Source organism: Peromyscus californicus, unplaced genomic scaffold (assembly GCF_007827085.1).
Source record: "Peromyscus californicus insignis strain IS unplaced genomic scaffold, ASM782708v3 Scaffold_1__1_contigs__length_55948999, whole genome shotgun sequence".
Lineage (NCBI taxonomy): Eukaryota > Metazoa > Chordata > Mammalia > Rodentia > Cricetidae > Peromyscus > Peromyscus californicus.
The window spans coordinates 52,560,294-52,584,758 of record NW_026294492.1 but is presented as its reverse complement, the minus strand read 5'-3'; the positions used below and the strand labels follow the sequence as shown (position 1 = coordinate 52,584,758).

Here is a 24,465-nt window from a genome sequence, read left to right as displayed (position 1 = left end):
TGTTGTGTGACACAATGAAAGAGATAGAAAAGCAGCTTCATGAAACAGCAAAACCTTTATGAAATCACCACACAATCAGAGTTGATGGTTGATCAGACCTTCAGGACAATGACTGGGGAGCCTTACTTTTCCTTGACAGCCTTAAGCAGGACAGAAACAGGGCTTATAAGCATAAAACCATAACTATTTGTTGCCACATTACAGTTATAATTTTCACCAATTAGGAGTCAAAGATTAGGGAATTTCCTTGTGTGTACCACCATTGTCAACTGACACAACATGTAAAATTTTCAATCTAACCAATCATTCAATTTGTTGTTTCTGCTGATAGAAATAGACATATTTTAGAGAACTTAGGGGTATAACAGACCATTTCCATTGTCTAAGGAGGAGGTTTTTCAACTATTGTGAAGTTCCCAGCTCCCCTAGGGCTAGGAAACTGAATTTTATTTCACCCTACAGGTAAAATAGAATCTGAAGTCAAAATGGCAGTGCTTAGTACAAGGTGCTTTTGCCTGCTCCCTTGAGCATCAGATGAATGCCAAAAATAAATAAAAGGGAAAGAAAATGACATGACTGCTCCTAGGTGTGTTGGAGGAGAAATTTTATTGTAGATGTGTGGGAGAACATAGCCACAGACAGGGACATCTGGGAGATTCCAGAGTGGCTATGACCAGACTGAGCTGAGCCATGTGTAGAGGGGGAAGGGGAAGAAAGAGAGAGGGCAGAGGGAATCCAGTTGGAGCAGCCAGGAGGTCATAGGTCCAATGGAAGGGTGGGTGACCAAAATGTCTCTGGATTATATACTGAAGAGCCTCTTAATGAAGGTAAGCTAAACCCTTGAGATAGAGAGTTCAGGGTAGGGGGTGGGGTATACCAGCCATGTCCTGTAGGAACTGAGGGATGCTGGGAGAACCTGGTGGTCAGGTTTAGCTTTGATATATTAAATAGTCACCTCAGATATTTGTCCAGGGTTTGAAACTTAAAACTACTCTTATCTGTTTATGACTATTGAGTATTTAGATTTTCTTCTAAAGTTCTTTTGGGAAACTCTCAGTTAATTCTATAAAAATATAACACCTGAAATAGAGCAAGTTATTAGCTTATTAAATAATGTGCCTGCTAAAGCAGTAGCTCATAGAAATGGTTTCTTACTAGTCAGCAGCCCACAAAATTCTTGTTGCACTGAATGAAATGCTGGCAAATTGTTTATTCCACACTGGTCATAACTGGTAGGTCACAGTAACATATTACTAAGGAACTTTTAAAAAATAAAGATCTTTGTTCCAAGACAATATAAAAATACTCTATGAGTATTGCCTACAGTTACATCTTAAAACCCTAATTGGGTATAGTGATACAAGCCTTTTATGACAGCATTAGGGAGGCAGAGGCAGGCAGACCTCTGAGCTCAAAGCCAGCCTGGTCAATAAAGTGAGTTCCAAGACATCCAGGGCTAAAAAGAGAAACTGTGTCTTGAAAAAGAAACAAAAATCCTATAGTATTTGCTTTTATAGATGGCTCTTGAAAAGGACAAACAGCAAATTTACACCCAGATTCCATGATCCACACAAAAGATTGTACCTACTCTGGGTTATACAGAATAAAAGTATAATATTGCTGTAATCAATCAGCTTTTATTAGATGTTTCTCATCCATTGAATATTTTCTATATTTGTTTGTTATTATTATTATTATTTTTTTTTTTTTGCTTTTAGAGATGGGGTTTCTCTGTGTACCAGACTGTCTTGGAACTCATAGAAATCCACCTGCTTCTGCCTTTGCCTCCTGAGTGCTGGAATTAAAGGCATGCACCACCATGCCTGGCTGTCACTGAATCTTTTTACTGACTTTGCTGTTTATTTAAATTTGGATCATAGTTTTTTTTGGATGGACTAAAAAGAATCAAAGGCTTACAGTCACAATGGATAGCGTTGAAACCCCCGTTTGCACATCTTTCTCCAAAATGGGTATCCTTCCTCCAAAATGGTTCAGCATTAACTGATCTCATATATAAATTAGCACATAAAGGATAAAGATGCACTAAGAGGAGAAAGTGATCTAACTTGAGAGAAAAAAATATTGCAAATGGATTGTGAATGTAGAAAGGATATAGTAGAAGAAAACATTTGGAATGAGGTACTTGAGAATGGAGTCTAGTTCGCAGAAAGTTGAAATGGATGGAACATGAGTAGTTTGGAGAGAGAAATGTAAAGGAGACAAAAATTGGAACAAAGGACTTAATGTACTCTATCTGTTTCCTGCTTAAAAAAATAATAATAAATGAATAAATCCAATCTTACTGAAGGATGAGAGCTGGTAACTCCATCTCTCTAAAACACTAGCAGGAAAAACCTGCCAAGAAGGAAAGCCAGGATCATCTGAGACTGTTGTTGTTGTTAAAAGGCAGCATCTATAAAATTTATTAGTCCTAATGAGTCCCCTGCTTATTATTTTATCTATTTTTTAAACTATGGAGACAATAGCAATTCTCCAAAATATTTTAGATTAGAATGGATTTTGTACAATGATAAATTCCTAAGGATATAAAGATATACTCAAGTTAACAAAAACTAACTCTGTGTGTGTGTGTGGTTCCTGTTTTGGCAATTTGTATCTTTCCTAAGGCAAAATTATTTCTGGCAGCATAAAAACTACTATCTTTCAATTAGAAAATACCATTGTAATTTTGAAACTAGCTATACCTTAGTATGTATGGATATATATGTACCTATATTCATATATATATATATAAATTCAAGTTTTAATTGTATTTATTTTTAGATCACAAAGGACGTTCTCTTTGCATTTCCACCTGCTTTTTGCAAGCAGCATTTAAATTTAAATCACTGTAATTCTTATGTGCCTTCCTCTTCCTCTCAAGTGTTGGAATTAAAGGTGTGTGCTTCCCAAGTTCTATGATTAAAAGAGTGAACTACTACTTGGCTACTAATTCCTTAAAACTGTTATTCTCATAAGGCTGTCCTAGTTTAATTTGGTTCTCCATTTCCCTCTATTTTTTAGTATTAGGAGTGAACTTCCAAGTTTTTCCAATGTGTAATCTATCATTTTTGCTGATTTATTCTGAATTTATTTCCTGGAAGATTTTTATATTCTAGTCTTAAACACATCACCAATTTGCCCACTATTTCATTATTTTCAGACATTTTGTCTGTCTTGCCTGTTTGAGCTACACAGAATTTGATGTCCTTGCTAAGTCTTTCTAGGTTTTGCCATTTCCAGTCATGTCTCCCATGAACAGATATCTTTGCCATTTAGCTGCCAGTTAGTGGTTTTCCAATTTGATGACCATATAGCTATACCATTGCACATGCCCCATGAATGGGAGAAGATAGTGATTTTCCTATTGTTTTCCTAGTTGTTTGTCTTATAGCCAATAGTGCTGTGCTGATTTTGTGATTCCTTCCTCAGTAATGGCCATTCCATCCCCAGGTCTACAGGCGGCCACTTTCCATTTAGTTTATGTTCCATCTATGGTTGAAGAGTCATCAGTAAAACATGAATTTGCCAACTGTTGTGACCATTTAGTTGGCCCCCACAGTACAATATGTGCTTCTGTTGGGGGAGGGGTAACCAGTTTATAGATGGGGATTATGGGCAGCTGAGCTATTTCCTCAATGTGGGAAAGGCACAGACCCTTTTGCTACCACATTCTGGTCACAAAGGAATACATTTCCACAGTAATACCTTTCCTTCCATTGCTAAGTCTGGAAAGGACTCTGCCTTCAAATGGATCCAATCCACCATTGTAAGCAGCACCCTTATGAGCAAAGGGTAGTTTGGCAATGACTGTATATAAGGTTCTCCATTCCTCATAAAATTTCCAGATTTGTTTCTTAAAGACAGAATATTCTCCCAATATGGAAATCATTTGTAATAGAAACCAACAGGCAAATGTTGATGGCTCCTTTTGGCTTTATGAAGAGTCCCCAGTTGCCAATTCACCAATAATTATGACATCCATAATTAGGGTATCATCTTGTTCAATATTGGTCAGGGTTGTGTAACACTGTAGAGGGATTTTAAAACATAACCTATAAAAATGACATGTGATTTCTTTAGTGCACAATCATACCAATTAGGAGCTATATCTGAGTTTTGTTCTTGGGTGGCAGGAATAAAGGCGTTCACCACCAACTTTTCACTGCAACACTAGAATTTAGAAAACAACTAACTTATAAAGATCTGGGTATCTCTGCTGGGATTAAAGGCATGAACTAAACCCACCCAGCTCAAAAAACTTATCTTATCTCCAAATCACTCTAACTCTTAGAGATTTGGAAAACTAGTTTGAACTGTAGTAACCATTTGAACTTACTTAAAACATTCTAAAGCTCTTAACTGTGTTTTGAATAACAATAAAATATCCTTTTATTTAAGGAGAAAGTTCAAAAGCTGATGTCCAAGATGGTGTGGGCCACATGACAATTTACAGTCTAGCATTCTAACATGGAATTAATAAAAGTGGTTTAAAAAATATCTTGCCGGTAAGGCAAGAGTGCCCTTGGTAAATTATCACTAAAAATTATTATTATAGCTTATTTTTAATTATTTCACGTTTGATCAAATGAAAGACATTTGTTAGCCTTTTAAAGTTAGTTCGGTTCGAATGACCTACCTGTCTGATGAACCTCTTCTCATTCAGGAGGTCTCTCCTGTTTGAATCTAATCTTTATCAATCTTGATGGTATCCACAGCTTTTTTTATCCTGTAGAAATAAAAGCAAAACCTCTTCCCCAATGTAGCACACATTCCAGTTTCCATTCTGAGGTCAACACATCTTTAAAATATACAGGCTGTTTTAATTCAGCAGGTTTTTTTTCATATCCAATGTCTCTCTGCAGCTGTTGTTCCTCCCTCATTAGCATTTTAAAAAATTAAAATTAAAACAGAGTTGTGTCACCTATCCCTGAGGGTCTTTATTACTCCTATCTGTTTGATAAGCACATCTTTTCAAGTGCAATTAGATCTTTCTATAACTATCTTGTAGGATTATCTGGTGTACCTGTGATATGTTTTATGTTGCAATATTTTCATTTTACTAGAGACTTTTGCTGAAGCATTGTCAGTCTTAATTTGGTCATGTATCCCCATAACGGCCATGACTTCTAATAAATGAGTAATTATGGAATCAGCCTTTTCAGAACTTAAAGCATTTGCCCATTGAAATTCTGCATATGTATCTATGGTATGGTGCACATACTTTATCCAAACTCTGAAAAAATGAAACACATTCATTTGCCAAATTTCATTTTCTTGGGCACATTTAGGTTACTTCCTGCAAGTAATGGAGTTTGGATATACAGGGAACAAGTAAGTCATTTCCTTATAATTTCCTTGTGTATTCCTTTGCTATTAACATGGCATTTTTTACAAAATTCTGAGACTTCTAGCACATTTCTTATTAATAGCTGATCAATTTCATCATTACCTCATGCTAGAAGGCCTGTAGATCCCTATGGGATCTGATATGTGTTATGTACAATGGATGATTTCTATTTTTGATTACTCATAGCAGTTGAATGACTAGCAAAGTTAATATTGAATCACCCGGAATAAATTTAGTGGTTTCAATATGTAAAACAACTCTTTCTGAATATTGAGTGTCAGTAACTATATTAAGAGAGTCAGGAAAATATAATACTACTACTACGAGAATGGCATACAGCTGTGGTTTTCTAACTGAATCCTAAGGACATTGAGCCACATATTTTTCCTGAATTACAACCTGCCTGTCCTAATTTATTTGATTAGTTGAGAACACAGGTGCTCCAGAAATTGGTGTCCTTTTTATTATACAAGTCCCTTATACTATTTACAATTAGTTCTTTTTATAAACTGAAGTCTCTTGCTTTTGGGATATTTGTTGTTAATCTCACCCAAAAAACTTACTGCAAACTCTTTGTCAATGTTCATTTTCTGTCCATAATGAGGAAATTTCAGCATGAGTAAAATCTACCACAATTTCTGCTGGTCCTATTCCTGATAATTGATGAAGTCTCATTTTTCCTTTCAGAATCAATTCAGAAACCTTTTCTACATAGGTCTTTAGTTTTGGACTCTGTGTGCTAAAAATATCCTTTCTAAGATATTATCTTCTGTGTAAGAATTCCTGTGAGAATGAATACAAGGCAAAATAACTAAAATTCAGTCAAGGTTTGGGTCCATGTGATCAACATGTGCATCCTGTAATTTCTTTTTTACAAGAGTCAATTCTCTCTCAGCCTCAGCCGTTAATTTTCTCAGACTATTTAAGTCCTTATCACCTTCTAAGATTTGAAATAAATTACTTAGTTCTTGAGTAGCTATTCTAATTGTAGGTCACAGACTGTTAATACCTTCCAACAATTTTTGAAAATATTAAGATTTCATAATTGATCTCTCCAGATTTGTACTTTGTGTAAACTTATCTTATATCCTAGTAATTCATTGGATCGCCTCTTGGTATTTTTCAGGATTAATTTATGATCCCCAGCAAGGCAAAATTCTGTATAGGAGAGTAAGGCATGTATACACAGAATATGGAAAGATCCTCAGGAATAGGCATTGTGCCAACTATTGAGAGAAAGTTCCCTGGACACCAATCATATAAAATCAATGATAAGATCTAGTATATTCAAATGGGGGAAACGCAATGTAAAATAATGGATGGAAAGATCTATCTTTTACAATACATAGGAGCTTATATTAGTGGAAGAAGTATGGTATCATGAGATGAGGAAAGAGTGCCTTATCAAAGTCTGCCTTTTATAGAGACTGAGACATAAGGGCCTCTTGTAGAAAAGAGAACTGTATGCAATCATATCTTGCAGACATGAAACAAATGTCTGGGTTTGAAAATTGTTGTCCTTAAAGCATCGTGCCCATGTCTATTACTTTTTAACTTTGTAACTGCAAGTAGCTGCCAGGTGACGTAAGTACAGTGAGAACAGGATGTGTCTGGTTCAATATTTAGTTAAGCTTGCAAAAATGCTGAACTCTGTGTCTAGACCAAGGTTATGTAGGTGGTGGGAAGATGTATTTGGGAAAGCATAAAGGGGAACTATGGAGGCTTTCATAATAATTATGATGCATTCCTTAAAATACACTCTATTTCTTAAAAGTCAAATATAGGAGGCAATAATAAAACTGTTTCTGTAAGCCTGGTAGAAAAAAAAAACACTGTTTAAGTATAAATAAAGATGGTCAAAACTATTTGGGGTCACTTGAGTCAATCCATCTGATGGTCAAAATTTTTCCTTACATCAATACCCCATCCTTGCCTAAGGACCTGAAACCAAGCTGTAGGCGAACCCTGGCAGATAGGGAATGATTTAATCAAATTTAATATTGGAGACTGCAGGAGGCCTATCAGGGCATTTACCAATGGCAAATAGTTATCCTGACTGTCTTTTGTTGATCTGAATTTATTAGTCCAATGCTGGCTTTTGCCATACTTTCTGCATTTTCCTCAAGACTATGATCTTCCTTGTGGATTATCTCTAGAAAAAGTACTGTTTCTGGGAACACCTTGCCTATAGTCCCTTTTCAAATGACCTTGACATTTTGATTGTTTTTAAACTATTAGAAATTTCTTCTCCTTTCAGAGCAGCATCATAAACATTATATCCAACATCAGCCACATTTCTAGTTTCTTCATCTATTGCTGCTGATCTTGCCTCTAAAGGTGTAATGACCCTTTTGCATCCCGAATTGGAATTTTCAAAAGCCAAAGATTTGATAAATATTTGTTTGACTTCTCATCTTTTACTATTCTATTTACAGCTAAAGTCAATCTTTGTAAAAAAAAAAGTGATGACTTCTATTGGGCTTTGTATAGTTTTAATAAATAACTCAGACCTCTCTCCTGATTCTTCAACCTTGGTCCAAGCATTTAAAGCTGCTAAAGGATGTAACATCAACCTGTAATCATCAAATTCAATCTGCCTTTGTAACTCAACTTATTGACCTTCATCTAACAACTGATCTTGGGAAACATTAATACCTCTTCACTGTTTTATGACCCTAGCTTCCTCTTTCCATTATCATCACCACTGTAACTGAGGATCAGCTTCCAAAATTGCTTTTGCCAAATCTTTCCAGTCTTGGAGGTTAATTCTTTTCTGAGTTCCCATGAATTTATCTCTGCATCACATAGGGTGAATGCATACCATATGAAATGACTGCTACATTAAATCTCCTCAAATTTAATATTTCTATAGGACTTCATTTAACTTCTTCATAATCTTGGGGTTGCCTATCATGTGCTAGAAGCTCTTGTATAGTAACTGGATAAACTAAGGTTGATTTTCTAACAACTTTGGGCCCCTCCTCTTCAGTTTCCTCAAGCAGTGGCATTGTAGGTTCTTGTCTAAATTTCACTGCCTGTGTCTGAATATTTTTCATATTTTCATTTAAAAGTCTTTCTACAGCATGTATCTTATCAATCCACTTTTCATTTTTGGTACAAAAACAACTATGGATATTAAAGACACAATATGATTCACCAGACTGATAATTACAGTAATTATACTTGTTATTATGTTGATCTCAGTTGTCATTTATCTTTTCATTCACCTTCTATTTTCAAGCTGTCCAAATTAGTGTCCTAATGTTATGTATTGTGACATTTTCCATCTTTAACACGGGATTTTTTTCTTTTAATATTTCATAACTTTCTCCTTGAACATTTCTCAGGTGTCTTACCAAATTTCATTTGGCCCATAGCTAGAGTAATTTCTCTGTCCCTTTGTTCATTCCACCCATTGGAGTGCCAAATATTGTTTTTGACTAAATCTCAATCATTTCATTTAAACAATAATGACTCAGGAGCCAGATGCTGGGGAGAAAACTTGCTATCTCAGAGAGGCAGAGGATGCAGCAAGCTGACCTTCCTTCTCAGATGACATCCCCCCAAAGACTCCCCTTTCTCTTCTGCCATCTCAAACAGAAACCTCAAATTGAATGTCCCTCTTTTCTACTTCCTGTTCATCTCTCTATATGTCCTCCTGACTCCCTCTTTCTCTCCATGGTTTTCTCTTGCTCACTTCCGGTCAACTGGTTGCTTGTCCCAATCTTGACCTATGCTTGACTTTATTTAATCCTGTTTACAATAAGCAGAAAGCTCTTGGATTAAAGGTGTGTGCTAAGGCTAAGCCACATCATTACTAGAAACGGGATTTTTCAGTAAATAATACAATCTCGGGATTCACAGTATAATCAAGTATCCTTCAACACGATCAGGGTCCCAAAAGGGGTGTGTGTGTTCAGGGTGATCACCTGTGATGAGAGAATGTTTGAGATCAGTAGATCTTGCTTAAGCAGATGCTTCATGCTTGTCAGAACATGGTCCAGGCATGGAGTCATGTTAGAATATTCAGTTGTTGGCTACATTGTCCCAGGTCTCACCATGTGTAGAGTTTACAGGGCTCCACCACCAACTATGTCCATTGCCCAACACTGAGAGAGTCTATACAGGAGCTCAATGATTAACCTATGTCACAAACTCCTCATTGGGGATACTAGGCAGAGGCTTCACCCCTAATAAATGCCCCCAAGATATTCATTGGGGTTTTCTAGACAGGGACTTTACCCCTGAGTCACAGCAACATTTCATGTTTTTTTAAAATATTACATGGCAGTCATGTTTATTGCCATAACTAAGTTTTGCATCCAGAAGCTCAAACTGTCATGGGAGCCCACCTGCCTCATCCCTGCCATCACCCAGTGTTCCACACTGGTTATGTTTCCTTTTCACAGTGAGATTATACTCTTTGGTGGATTCTTCTGATGTAGGTGGCATAACAGAATTTGTAACATGTTGAGTGTAATAGAGTAATGAGAATCAGAGGGACGGAATTTAGGGAGCCATGGTATGACAGGGTTAGCTGAGCACCACTGGTAAGGTCCCAAGCTGGTCTCCCAATGCATAATGAGTCCCATTTCTCACTCTGCTGGCTAGGGAAGGTACATAATGATTTCCATTCAACAATATGCTCCACAAGACTTCAGTTTGCAGAAATGAAGGATAGAGACTGAATGGCTGTACTGTGTATCCTCAATAATTGTGGATATGCATCAACTGCATCTCTATCTACACCTAACCACACACCTCTCCACCAGAATCAAGACCCCACCATCAGTGGTCATAGATGGCTGAAGCAGGGACCTGTCCCTTATGCATCACACCCTGGCTCGATCTAACAAGCTATCCCTGTCTCTCTATGCCCCATCAACTGACTGTCCTCCACAGAACCAGCATTACCTCCACCCTCTGCAGCAAGACTGTCATTTGGCCTCTCAGTGCCCTCCCCATCCTCAGAGCTAGCCATGAGGGCCTGCTGCACCTTCAATGCCTCCTTTAGCATAAAGACTTCTTTGGCAAGTTCTGTAATCTGGAGGTGGCAGGGGCTTCATGAGTGGCCACCCTGAACCATAGAGAACCCAGTGACATCTTCCCTTGGCAGCTTGGTACAGTCTCATTGATTAAAGACAAGAGTTGAGCCTACTCAGAACTGGTATTTTTATATCCCAGGTGCTAAAAATGTTCCTCATACTTATAAATGTTTGAGACAGAAAAAATCCAAAGAAAGAATTACTTTGTGACCCTTGAAGAGATTCCAAATCACATTTTTATGTTTATCAATAAAGTATTAATGACTCACTGTAAGCCCCTTCAGTCAATGAGTGGCCAAAACCCTCCACTGAGGACCTCTAATTGCCAGGTTCCACCCGCAGAGTACTCTAACTGCTGGAATCTGTCTCCACCCTACAATGTAAAAATCCCAATCTCTGGACATGAAATCCCACCAATCTCCACCCTGGATAGCTCCATCCTGAAAAGTTCCACCCCCTTCCCAAGAAACTCAATATAAGCCACATATTCTCTTCAGTTTGTTGCTGTTTCTCACCCAAGTAGAGGCAGCCACCATCTTTTTTTCCCCTCCCAATAAATCTCTTGTGTGAGGCTTGTTGTTCAATATGACTTCATTATATTCCTGGCTCCTGACTGCCAGAATACCCTTTCATCCAAGCTTCAGTGCTTACATTTGGTGATGTTACTTGATACTCTCTCCTAGTGCCTGCATTTTCCCTTATGATCTAAGCTGCACTGGGCCCCTAACCCTCATCTCCATTGGTGATTGGTGGACATGGAATCCGACCAATCTCCACCCTGGAAAGCTCCAACTCAATAAGTTCTACCCCTTTCCAAAGAAACTCTATATAAGTCCTGCATCCTGTTCAGTTTGCTGCTGATTCTTCCCTGAGCAGAGGCACCCAATCTTCTGATTTTTTGTTCCCAATAAATCTCGTGTGAGGTTTGTTGTGTGGTGTGACTTTGTGGTAGTCTTTGGCTCCCAGCTGCCAGGATTGTTTTCCATCCAAGCTGTAATGCTTACACTCATTGCTCTGCCTACCTACAGCACAAAGAAACCAGACACATCACCTACATGTCATCAAATACTTTGTCTATTTGGCCCTTCATAGAAAACCACCATACCTCCCCTGTCTTAGGGTCTCTGCTAGCACATCTTTGGTAACACTAGAGTCTGGAGATGCCTAGTCCTGCCCAGTAACCCTTAAGTCAACTTGGATTTTATTATCAATTTAGGGGATGCCCAACATTGACCTGTGACCTCCATACTTGCATATGTACACAAACAGCACACACAAATGATACAACTGGGCACCACTGAGATGATTCTAGGGGTAAAGACACTTGCTGCCTAGCCTGTCTTTCTACCTGAGTTCCATCCTTGGGACCTACTTTGGGATAGTCTTTTCACCCTGTGTAAAGATGTGTTGTGATGATTGGTATTTAAAAAGCTAAATGGCAAATAGCTAGGCAGGAGAGCATAGGTAGGACTTCCAGACAGAGAGAGAACTATGGAAGGAAAAAGAGAGGTTGAACCACCAGCCAGATGTGAAACAAGTCAGACATACAGAATAGGAGGGAAAAGCTACATGGCAGAACTTAAGTTAATTGAAATGAGTTAATTTAAGTTATAAGACCTAGTTGGAAACAAGCATAAGCTAAGGCCAAGATTTCACAATTAATAAGAAGTCTCCATATCATTATTTGAGAGCAGGCTGCTAGGACAGAGACTCATTATATGTACCCAAATGGTTGAAAGAGAAAAACAGATTCATATAACTTGTGCTTGACCTCCATACATGCAAGCCCTCACCACTACATTAATAAATACATGCAATATTAAAAACTTTATAAGGGTAGTTGGGAAATGGGTTCAAATCCTAGTTTATTATCCATATGCTGGCTGTGTGATTTCTGTGTAAGTAGCTTAACCTCCCTGTGTCTGGTATCAACAGACAGAAGTAAAGCTTTCCACACTTGTTACCACAGTTACAATAGCCATATGGTATTGTATGGTTATTGTACCCAGAATTGCTCTAACCGAGACTCTTCTTCCTCTGTGTCTCAGTTCCCTAAATGAGAAGTGGAAGGATTTCATAATACTGTGCCATCTGAGAGGCTCTTCAGTTTTGTGTAATAGCTCAGTGGGCCCTGACATTGAGCAGAAGGGAACCCTCTTTTTTTCATTCTCCTTGTCCTTGTCCAGGGACTCCTGGGCACAGCTCTGGCACTGATATTCACACTTTACCTCTATATAGAACAACTAGAGCTGCTTGGCTATGGCCAGGTGGGCTTCAGTTGTGTGCGTCTCTCATTTCATAAACAATGCCTCACACTGTGTTTGTGGCTCTAGCCCACATGAAACTCTCAGAACATGTAGACCTGAAAAAGGATAGGACCTCAGCCTGTTCTTATCCTCCCATTCTGAACTGATGACATTCCACCACAAAGAAGGTACTGGATTCTGACCTGACCCTAAGAACATTCTGATCTTGTCATGCACCTCTGACAACTAGCTGTGTATTACTGGACACATAGTTAAGCCTCTCTGTTCCTTGGCTTCCTCACTCAATAGTACAGACCTGTTCTCCAGGTACATAGGAGACTGAGACCAAGGGTCAAGAGTTCAAGGACTACCGTGTTATTTTAAGGTTAGCCTAGGCACTGATAGAGATGCTCTCTGAAAACACACACATACACACAATTTTGTTTAACCAATTTTTTGTTTGTTTGCAGTTTCTGTTTTTTGGACAGGGTTTCATTGTGGACCTATGTATCACCAAGCCGGCTACATCAATGTTTTCAGCTCAGATGGTACTCATTGGGTAGAGCACTATCCCAGCATGCACCAGGCCTCCGCATAAACAGAGCATGTTGGTGAAACCTGTCATCCCAGAGTTGGAGGAGGAAGCAGGAAGGTCATGATTTCATGGTCATCCTGAACTTCATGAGCCTGTTTTAAAAACAACACCCCCCAAACAATGATTAGCCAAAAATATCAGGGCTCAGTAGATATTGTAGCATGGCTCACCAGGTAAAATTGCTTGCAACCAAGACTGATGGACATGGTTTGATCTTTAGGACCCACATGATAGAAGGAGAGGACTGGGTCATACAGGCTGTCTTCTGACATTAGAAATATAGTATTCATGTACACATACAAAGACAAGAATGATAAATTAAATCTTAATGAAATAAAAAAGGGTAAGAGCTGATTCAGCAGTTTAGTACCTGGTGTTGGCCACATGATGACCATTGCTGCTTGACAATTTTCCAGCATTTTGACTTTGCAGATCACATTTCTCCAGCATCTTTTTACTTCCATTTTTAATAATTCACACTATGTTTTAAGGGAGTTTCCTTATGCCTTTTCCTATGGGAAATTTTGTGAGGGCTTTGGTGGAAGATGAGGATGCATACACTGGAAGTTTCCTTAAAAAAATAATTCCTTGGAAAAAAATCCCCATCAGCAAGGAACCATAAATTGTGATAACCCTGCCTACACCCACACAAGAATACCCATTGTCCTGCCCTGATTACATCAAGAATGGAGAAGTTGAAGATTTACTAACTGGACACACCTGGTCCCAAGGATGGAAGCACACTATTAAAGAGAAACAATGGGCTCGTGCCCAGATAGGCATTTAGATACTTGATGAACTTGTCACTTTTTGCTGCAAGAAAAATGTGATAAAGTTGATGGCTGCTTTCATCCTGGAATCATTAATTCTGCTTTTAATCTTGCTTGTGGCTAAAGTATTATGCAATTTTAGAGTATAAAAGGTGAAACTTTTTTTTTTCAATAAAGTGGCAGCTATCCTGATTCACACTCAGATCCTATCAGCCTCCTTCCTTCACTGACAACACACCTCCTCTTTGGAACCTGAACCCATTGGAGCTGGATTCTGGCAAGTACCTCTTGCAGAAAACCTGGTTCTGTTTTCAGTACCTACATGGGGGTTCACATGTGTAACTTCAAAGTTTCAAGGGATCCAATCACTTCTTCTTGCTGAATGGATAGTGGCCTGTGTGTGTGGACAGATATGCAGACAGATATCCATGCTCAGGATGAATGATACCTTAAAGATAGCAGGTGGCAGAAGACATTTGTGTGGAAGACCTCACTCATGTCCTCTCATGCTTGGACACCTGCCCTAACAGCTGCTTCTGTAGCCAGGTTATGTGGTCTGGCAGGGAGCCCAGACAATGTGCTCTATCTCTTACTGTCTGCACCCCAGGTAGAACAGATATCCTTAAGGTTCCCACAACCTACCAAACAGATAAGAATCTTTGTGCATGTGTAATTATGTATTGGTAAAGATATTTTATTACATTTTATTTCTTTTGTGTACATCTGGAGGAAGGTACACATGCCACAGTGCATTTGGCAGAAAGGAAAACTTGAGAATTGGTTCTCTGCTCCCATTATGTGGAGAGCAAACTTAGGTAAGTAGGATTGGCAACAAGCCACATTATTATTATTATTATTATTATTATTATTATTATTATTTATCTTGCTGACTCTGAGTATACATTTTGGGAAATATGAAAGTATATATTTATAGTATGTATCTGAGTGTGACTGGTATATTTATATGTGTAGGGCATGTGTGTCAGCATGGTTGACATATTTGCGTGTGTGTGTAGTAGTTTTTAATGGTGTTTGGGTTTGTGGGAGTCTTGTGTGGGAGATGTAAATGCACAAGGCTGCCTGTGTGAAGCTCTGGCATGTAAGGCTTGGCTTGGCACTGACAGACTTGGCCAAACTTATCAAGCCCAGCCCACCTAGTTCCACCCACCCATACACTTGTAGTTCCCATTCATCTCTCTGGCCTAGCCTTTGCCCTGCCCACTCCTGAACCCCCCTTGGATGTAGCCCCCCCAACCCACCTCTGCCAGCATTGGCTCCACCCACTTTGATGAATGCCCCCCATCAGCCCTGTCGAAATCCTCCAACTTTAGCCAAATTTCAACCCCCTTACAAATCTCCAACTACTTCTAGCCTCTTTTTCTACACCAAGTCTCTGACCACACCCTGCCCAGCCTGTTTTTGCACTCACACCAACAAACATTCCTGTCCCTACTTTTTCCCTCACCCACCTCAGTGAGTCTATAGTCTATATATATACACTTAGCAGCAGAGGGAATGGTAATGGGAGTAGAAACCTTAGGCATTTGTGCAATTTCTTCATATAACTTGCTTGTGTCTTCAGGACATGCTTAGCCAAATCACAAATGTATCACTTCCACTTGATAATAGATTGCTTCTGTGAACATCCTAATTTATGATTTGATGGGCAGGTAGCTCAGGCTGCATGGTAATGTGCTGTCCAATGTGCAGTTTCCAATAAGGCCCAATAGCATGTCAATAGCTATTTCTAAAAGGGAGAATAGTTGTTGGCAGATGGTGGTAGTATCACTCCAAGATCCAAAAGTTCTTTTCTTTGATACAACCACAGGGGACCAGCAAAGGCTCCTAAGGGCAGCCCTATCTGCCACTGACATTTTGAGTAGCATCCACTTGGGTGGTACAAGTGGTAGAGCAGCCTGAACCTGTTGAAGACTCCTGTTCCAGGGCCACAAAAAGCTAGTAGCTTATCAAGTCACTTGGTATATGTGCTGGAATAATACTCCCAAGAGAGGAATATGCTGTATCCAGATTCCAAAGAGCTCCACTAAATATTGTGCTTCTTTCTTGGTAGTGGGAGGAGACAGGTACACTAACTTGTCTGTTACCTTAGAAGGAATATGTCTGCATGCCACACACCAATGAATTCCTAAGAATTTCAATGAGGTAGAAGGTCTTTGAATTTTGGTTGGACTTGTCTCATCCACTGATGAGCATATGTCTTACCAATGAATTCAAAGTGGTTGCTTCCTCTTGAACACATGGTCCAATTAACATAATGCCATAAAAGTAGTTTCACCAATGTGTTTTGCGGAAGAGTCAGGCAATCAAGATCCCTTCTAAGTTATGACACAGGAGGGGGAGGTAAAATATTATTGATATAAAACTGTGAAGCAAGACAGTCCAGTGATATCTATTCTTCTATAGTTTTAAAAAGATTGGTGAATAATTAGACATTAAACATTTTGACTTGGCTGCAACTGCACTGGAAATAACAATCACAGTTCATGAGGCCAGGAAGGAATTGATAAAAGAAGTTAGCTTTCCCAGGGACTCTCTTAAGTCCTCATCAAAATGGAGAAGATTCAAGATTAGATTTATTAGTAAATTACTTACCCCATAATTTAGGATCTTTTTCAGAAAATGGATGATATGTATCGAAAGGAGCCTCCAGTAAGGGAGCTGTCACCTGCATCCATGCTTTACTTTTGATTTTACTTGAATAAAGAAATTCATCTTTTTTGCCCCTTTTACCAATTTTAAAGTTTGATCATGCAGCTTAAAACATGGAGTTTCTCTCTCTCTTACACACACACACACATACACACACACACCTATACACCATCACCATACCTGGTACCCAAAGAAGGCAGAAAAGTTCCAGTCCTCCTGGACCAGTATTTACAGGTACTTCTGAGCTACCTGATGTGGGTGCTAGGAACCAAATTTGGATACCCAACAGCAGCAGTACTACTGGGTTCAGTCTCCAGCTCCGAAAGATACCATTATAACACAAAAAATGAAGATTCCCTTTGCCTCTTCTATCTTCTATTATTTGCAGGTGATCAAAGTCCCAGCTACTTGGTCAATGAAGGACTAAACGGTTTTCAATCCCTTTGTGAAAGGACTCCTCACATTGCTTATTTTAATTGTTAACATGATTCTTAATGTGAATGAATTCAATGAGAGATTTAGTTGAGTAGAGAAGAGTTCACATTATGCTAGGAAAAGTTCCATAATGTGATATATACTTTTTAAAAAATGTTTACTTTTATTTTATGGGAAAATATGCTTTGCCTGCATTTATGGCTGTATTAGGGTGTTGGATATCCTGAAACAAACTGTCCTCAAATTCAGAGATATCCACTTCCAAGTGCTGAGATTACAACAGTGCATCTCTAGATACAGGTGAGATATGTTCTTTAAATGATCTATCTTTGAATCAGATACTGAAAGAATAATATAAGTTAAAAACATAATATAAACAGGAAGAATCTTTTTTAATGAGCAATAATACTTCTTGGGATTTTTGAATATATTAATCCGGTAAATTGTATCCTATGTTGTCAATATTTTGGCTAATTCTTTAAATTGTAAATGTCCTTCCTTTAAAAACTTTTTAACTGGCTGGATGTTGGTGGCACATACCTTTTATCCCAGCACCTGGGAGGCAGAGGCAGGCAGGGTTCTTTGAGTTTAAGGTCAGCCTGGTCTACAGAATGAGTTCCAGGATAGCTAGGGCTACTCAGAGAAACTTTGTCTCAAAAAGAAAAAAACTAATTATGTGTAAATATAGTGCCATGGTGTGTTGTGGGAATTTCATCTGTTCAACCAATGGCTTTGGGTTAAAAAGCCCTAGGGCGTGGTCTTGTCTGGGTATGTGACTGCTCAGGAGCTGAGGAGGAGGGGTTATGCACTCTCCTGGGGGTCGAAACCAGATCAAGCTGTGGAGAGCAGCTTGGGTTTGGTCCTCATCACCCTCGGACAGAATGGCAGCTGGATCAGCAGTGGCATTTACTTGTTCCATATTCATAAGTGTGATCCCCATTTTATTCCTTAATAAATAAGTCTTCTTCCCAGACATCTGCGGATTTCTCGCATTAATGGTGTGCATGTGCCCATCAGAGGACAACTTACTGGTGTCTGTTCTCTCCTTTCACTATTTGAGTATTAGAGATCAAATTGAGGCAGTCAAGTTTGGCAGTAAGTGCCCTAAATTGTTGAATGAACTCATTGGACCTTATTTTACCTTCAAAAAATATACATGGTGTGTTGGTGTGTGAGTGTGCATACAACCCAACTATAGTAATCAGAGAAAAGCTTCTATGATTAATATGTTCATTATCCCAGAGAATGAACTCAGGTCACCAGGCTTAGCAGCAACATTTACCCACTGATAAAATTCTCTTCCATTCATTTGTGTTTCTGAGAAAATGTTAAGAACAAGTATTTAGTCCTTGGAATTAGTAACATGATTCAAAAATTATGGATGACAACATAAATATGATTTTCATTTGCAAGTAGGTTTTATTATTCAAACTATCGTGTGTTCCTGTATTCATCAAATGCAGTATGTTTACAACTTGAAAAGGACACAATATGTTAATGGTGGACTGGCTCTATTAATTGTACTCAAGCACTAGTTAGATATAGCTCAGTGGGATAAATATAGGTTGAGTGCAAGTCTTTACCTCATTTATTAAGTTCATGGGGATTTTCACCAGTGTGAATTTTTTCATGATTTTGAAGTTTTTGGCAACATGTAAAGACTTTATCACACTGATTGCACTCATAAGGTTGTTGTTGAGCCTGATTTCTTTCATGACTGTGAAGATGACTTTTATATGCAAAGGATTTACCACATTGACTCCATTCATAGGATTTTTCTTCAGTCTGAGTTCTTTCATTTATTTGAAGATGATTGTTACATGCAAAGTCTCTACTACATTGATTATATCCATAGGGTTTCTCTCCAGTGTGACTCCTTCCATGTCTGTTAAAATGACTTTTATATGCAAAAGCTTTACTACATTGACTGCATCCATAGGGTTTCTCTCCAGTATGACTTCTTTCATGCCTATGAAGATCACTTTTACATGCAAAGGCTTTACCACATTGATTACATTCATAGGGTTTCTCTCCAGTATGACTTCTTTCATGTATTTGAAGATGACTGTTCTGTACAAAGGCTTTACCACATTGATTACATTCATAGGGTTTCTCTCCATTATGACTTCTTTCATGCCTATGAAGACTACTCTTTTGTGCAAAGGCTTTACAACATTGACTACATTCATAGGGTTTCTCTCCTGTATGACTTCTTTCATGCCTGTGAAGATGACTTTTATATGTAAAGGCTTTACCACATTGATTACATCCATAGGGTTTATCTCCAGTATGATTTCTTTCATGCCTGTGAAGATCACTTTTACATACAAAGGCTTTACTGCATTGACTACATTCATAGGGTTTCTCTCCAGTATGACTTCTTTCATGTATTTGAAGATAACTGTTCTGTGCAAAGACTTTACCACATTGATTACATTTATAGGGTTTCTGTCCGGTATGAATTATTTCATGCCTGTGAAGATTACTCTTCTGTGTAAAGGCTTTACCACACTGATTACATTCATAGGGTTTCTCTCCAGAATGACTTCTTTTATGTCTTTGGAGATAACTGGGACATTCAAAGGATTTATCACACTGATCATATTCATACCTTTTCTCACTAGTATGAGTTTGACTAACTAGATGAAGACTGTGACATGTTAAAGCTTGGCCACTTTCACTATATACATAGGGTTTTAATTCCAAATATGTTCTTTGGTGTACTTTTATAGAGGAATCAGATCTAAAAGATTTATCATGTTGATTATATTCATAGAGATCCTCTTCATTATTGGTTGTTTTGTATGTTTGAAGATATCTATAATGGTTAAAGCCTTTAGTAGATGGCTCACACTTAGTATTTCCTCTTCCCACATGATTGTTTTTATATCTTTGAAGAGAACTCAGAGTTTTACCACACTGATTGCATGCATAACATTTTCTTATACTGTGAGTCACACCACATGTGCAAAGCAAACCAGTATAGACAGATAAATTTCCATATTTCCTGTAGTCATAAAGTTTTTCTTCAATGTGTGTTTGTTGATATATTCCTACTGAAGTTGGAAAACCAATTAACTGTAAACTTGTACCACAGTCGTATCTTCTCATAGTGGGGACTACTACATATTTTCTAACTGTTCTGAGAGAGACAGAAGAACAATACATTTTTCCACATCCCATATGCTCACATGGCTTGTATCCAGAGTGACAGATGATATACCTATTAAAGGAAGAATAACAAATAAAAGGTTTACACATTGCAGTCACATAGTCTAATGTTTTGTGTCTCATACAGGTGTGGTACAGTGATTCAGGTTTCTTCACCATTGACAGTCTCCTTGTCTCTCATAAAGTGCTTCACTCACTAAAATATGCTGTCACTCACTTCAAGTACTTGAGGAACACTAGCTTTAATATGAAAGATTTATATATAAAAGTTCTTAGACATACACTAATCCCCTTATCAATGTGAATACCTTTTATGATAATTGAAACATATGAAAATAAGTAGACTGACACCCTACAACATGACTCTCATAAGGCCATGATTTAGTTGTGACATGTTATGGTGTTGTTTGCTGGTTTTGTCCTTAAAGAAATGCTTTGCAAACCATGATCAGCTACCTAACACTGGAGTATATAATGTTGTGAGAATTTAATAATCATCACAGAGCTGTGCTTATTTACACTGTTATTTTTCATTAAAAGTTAAAGGTAGTTGGGTGGTAGTGGCACATGCCTTTAATCCTAGCACTGAGGAGACAGAAGCAGGTGAATCTCTGTGAATTTGAGGCCAGCCTGGTCTACAGAGTGAGTTCTAGGACAAGCTCTAAAGCTGCACAGAGAAACCCTGTCACAGAAAAAAATGATCAGGGTACATTAACATTTCTTCAGAGGTCAATATGTATTAGCTTACATATAAAAATTACCTTCCATGTCTTCTAGAACTCTGACCATGTTCTTTAATATTGGTGTCTTCCCATTTGTACCCTAAAATACAGTATCAGAAAATATATATTACTAGAAATTAGGAACAAAGGAAATTATTATCTTTCATGAACCTTTGGAAAAAAATGCATGATTTATTTACCAGATTCTTCCTCTTTAACATTCAAAATTATAAGAGAGTACCAATGTACAAGGAAGATTTATCCTCTTAAGTTAAAAAGTGACAGAAAGCTCACATTCTTACCTATAATAGTGAGGTTCCAGTAGGTTTCCTGCATCACATCTTTGTAGAGTCTCTTCTGGGAAGGATCCAGCAAAGCCCACTCTTCATGAGTGAAGTTCACATGCACATCCTCATACGTCACTGCATCCTAAAGTATCTCATATATGTACATAATAGAAATGTTGAGACTGTCCGCATTGCAAATGTACACTTCATTGAGAATATACTTACATAATTCTGTGTGCTTGATACAGTCTATAACATGGGTCATAGAATTTCAAATGAAGTTACCAACCCATTTTAAAAAGAATTAAAGAAAGAGAAAGATATCTTCCATTTCTTTGCCCAGTGAATAAATAGGCAATGCAAGAGAAATGCCTAGTAATATATAGAGAGAGGCATGGAAACAAAGATTTTATCAAAATTATTAAGTTCAAAAAAGGATAGACAGTATAGGTGTGGTGGTGCACATCATTAATCCCAAATCTCAGAAGGCAAAGGTTATGTGATTACCAAGCCAGCCTAGTGTATGTAGAGATTTCCAGGACAGCCAAAGGTACATAGTGAGACCCTGTCTCAAAGGAAAAAACAAACAAAAAATAGAAAGCACTCAGGGGCTTACTTGAAATTCCTCCACAGAATTAAACATCCACTCCAATTCTGTACTTATTTATCATAAACTGGAGTGACATCTATTAAACTATAAAGCTAATAATTTCTAGGAAGAAAAGCATTTTAATAAGTTTTTGACTGACGGATCAAAGAGTTCTCAACAACATTAGTAAAGTAAATGCTGATCCTAAAATAATAAAGCAATAAAAAGTGATGGCATATATAAAGTTTAGTTAAGAGGTAATATCACCTCTGGCTTTTGAAGAGGTCTTAGATCAATGCCCATCACTCGGTGTAGGTTAGAAACTATTCCCAACATCAGGTCAAGGGAACCCAGTGCTCTCTTCTGATGTCAGTAAATATCAGACACACAAGTGATACACATCCATATATATGGACAAAAGATTCAGACATTGGAAAAGTTAAAAAATGTAAAAACATACACAAAGTTAGGGACAATGTTACACACCTGCAATTCCCTGATTTAGGAGATCACAATTAATTTCATAAATGCATACATTCATGTTCTGAAAAGTGATACGCTCTGCCAAAGTTTGTAAGTCATGATACAGGTAAAATTCAGCACAAGAGCAAATACTTGACATGTACAAAAACCTAATTCAATCAGCCAAAATTATAAACATAAAAATATCACACAAGAAAAATAGATTAGCAAGGAAAGGCAATGACTTTTATTTTACCTTACATTATTTAGGAATGGAGTCTCTAATGGTAGTGATGGAATGGCTACATGAGAAGGAAAGGGGGCTGCTCAGTTTCAACCACACAAGGAAGTGTGGTGATGGGTGTAACCACTCAGAGCCCTTCCACAGAGACTACATTACTCTGGAAGGGCTCCTCCTTCTAAGGGCTTCATGAGCCATCAACGAAGGTCATACACCAAAGACAAGGGCTCAAATACAGTATGTTTTTATTCCACCCACATTTTGACACAGGACACAATAGGCTCACAGAAATCCACCATCATGCAAATTGCATTTAATCTAATTCAAGAATCCTATATTATGTAATAGCCCATACACTGTTGGAATGTCTAAAGTTTCTTCTAACACTCAATGCAAACTCTTGAGTGTGACATCATGTAGTGTCAGACACAAGTTATATCTACCCAACACACAATGGTACAGAATATACATTTCCCTTTCAAAGAATTATTGAAAGAAGACAAGTCTGAAACCCTGCAGGGTTAATACCAAATCCTGCAGCTCTGTGTCAGACACCACGGGCTTCAGGTTCAAAGGGCTTAGATGGCTCTTTATCTCTACAACTTCTCTGCAATCTTTCTCTTTGACTACTTCCACTTCCTACATGCACCCATGACAGGTGTCTCAAAGCTTGGGAATCTCAACATACTGTTACCTAAAACTGCAAGCCAGGATTAATCTTCATGGCTTCATGAAGGAAGTTTCACAGTCAACTCACTATGGCCCAGGAGCTCTAGACCAAACACTAAGAGTGCAGGTTATTATTATGATTGAGACAGGGTGTCATATAGCCACAGCTAACCTTGACTGCAATTTGTAATCTAGATAACACTGAACTTGATCTTGCCTTAATTTTCAAGTGCTAGGATTATGGGCAACATCCACTACTCTGGTTAAAGTGGTTGGAGCAGGGCTTCCTCATTCATTGACACAAAGGAAATAAGGGATACATGAGAGTTGACCATTCCTTGCAAAGGAAAAAACAGGTGCAAAGCCCCTGAGGTTATAATGTGCTTGACAACCCACAGGACTGAAGAACGGTTACAGCAGAATCAACAGAAAGCTAGGAAAAACAGTGGATTTGTAAGGAGCTGATTCCCCAAGGACCTTCACTGTCAGGCCTTCAGTTGTGAGAATTAATAATGTGTATAGTAACATGATCTAATTTGTTGTTTAGATCTGATACTTTACAGTTGGCTCAATGGTAAAGATCACTGTTGACTCTTCTAGAGGATCCAGGTTTGATTCCTTGTAACCCCATGAAGAATCAATGATCAGTAACTCCAGTTCCAGAGGCTTCAATGCCCTCTTCTGGCATTCTCAGATTGCAGACATGTACATACTACACGGTCATATATGAAGGTAAAATATCCATACTAAACCATAAAACAATAATTTACAAAAAAGAAAGATCTGATACTGAGTTAAAAGATAAATGTTTGAAAAATTAGAGAATTTGGGGGTGATTACAATCATACTACCTGGGGCCAAAGTGGTTACCAGCACTTGATGCTCCTCCAAAATGACCTGGGTTTGGTTCCCAGCACCCATGTGGTCACTCACAACCACCTGTAACTCCAGTTCTAAGAGATCTGACTCTTTTTCTGGTCTCCATGGGCACCAGGTGTACACACTGTACACAGGCATATAAGCAAGAAAACATTCATACATAACAAAATTATAATTTAAGTCCTATTAAAAAGAAAAAGAATAAAGGATCTGAAGCTGTATCTTAGTTGGTAGCATACTCATCTTGCATGCATGAATCCCTCAGTTCAATTCCTATTCCACAAAGGGGATAAGGATCAGGATGCCCGCAATCATCTGGATAACAATATTACCG

General features: G+C 38.2%; 1 protein-coding gene across 10 annotated transcripts in view; it reads right to left on the bottom strand.

The window, feature by feature from the left end:
- LOC128115864 (zinc finger protein 431-like) overlaps positions 1 to 24,465 on the bottom strand; it is a 101,402-nt gene that overhangs the window by 23,816 nt on the left and 53,121 nt on the right. Inside the window, exons 2-4 of one of the 10 annotated variants that reach the window (XM_052746996.1) lie at positions 21,307 to 21,433; positions 21,044 to 21,104; positions 20,303 to 20,334 (exon numbers count right to left, since the gene is read on the bottom strand). The exons of 7 other annotated variants lie outside the window; for them this stretch is intronic. In XM_052746996.1, the coding sequence (XP_052602956.1) occupies positions 20,303 to 20,334; positions 21,044 to 21,104; positions 21,307 to 21,433 (220 nt within the window). Of the gene's footprint in view, positions 1 to 4,639; positions 4,730 to 18,507; positions 20,335 to 21,043; positions 21,105 to 21,306; positions 21,434 to 24,465 lie in introns of those variants that run through there. 2 more of the 10 variants (XM_052746991.1, XR_008220307.1) reach the window with 2 other exon arrangements.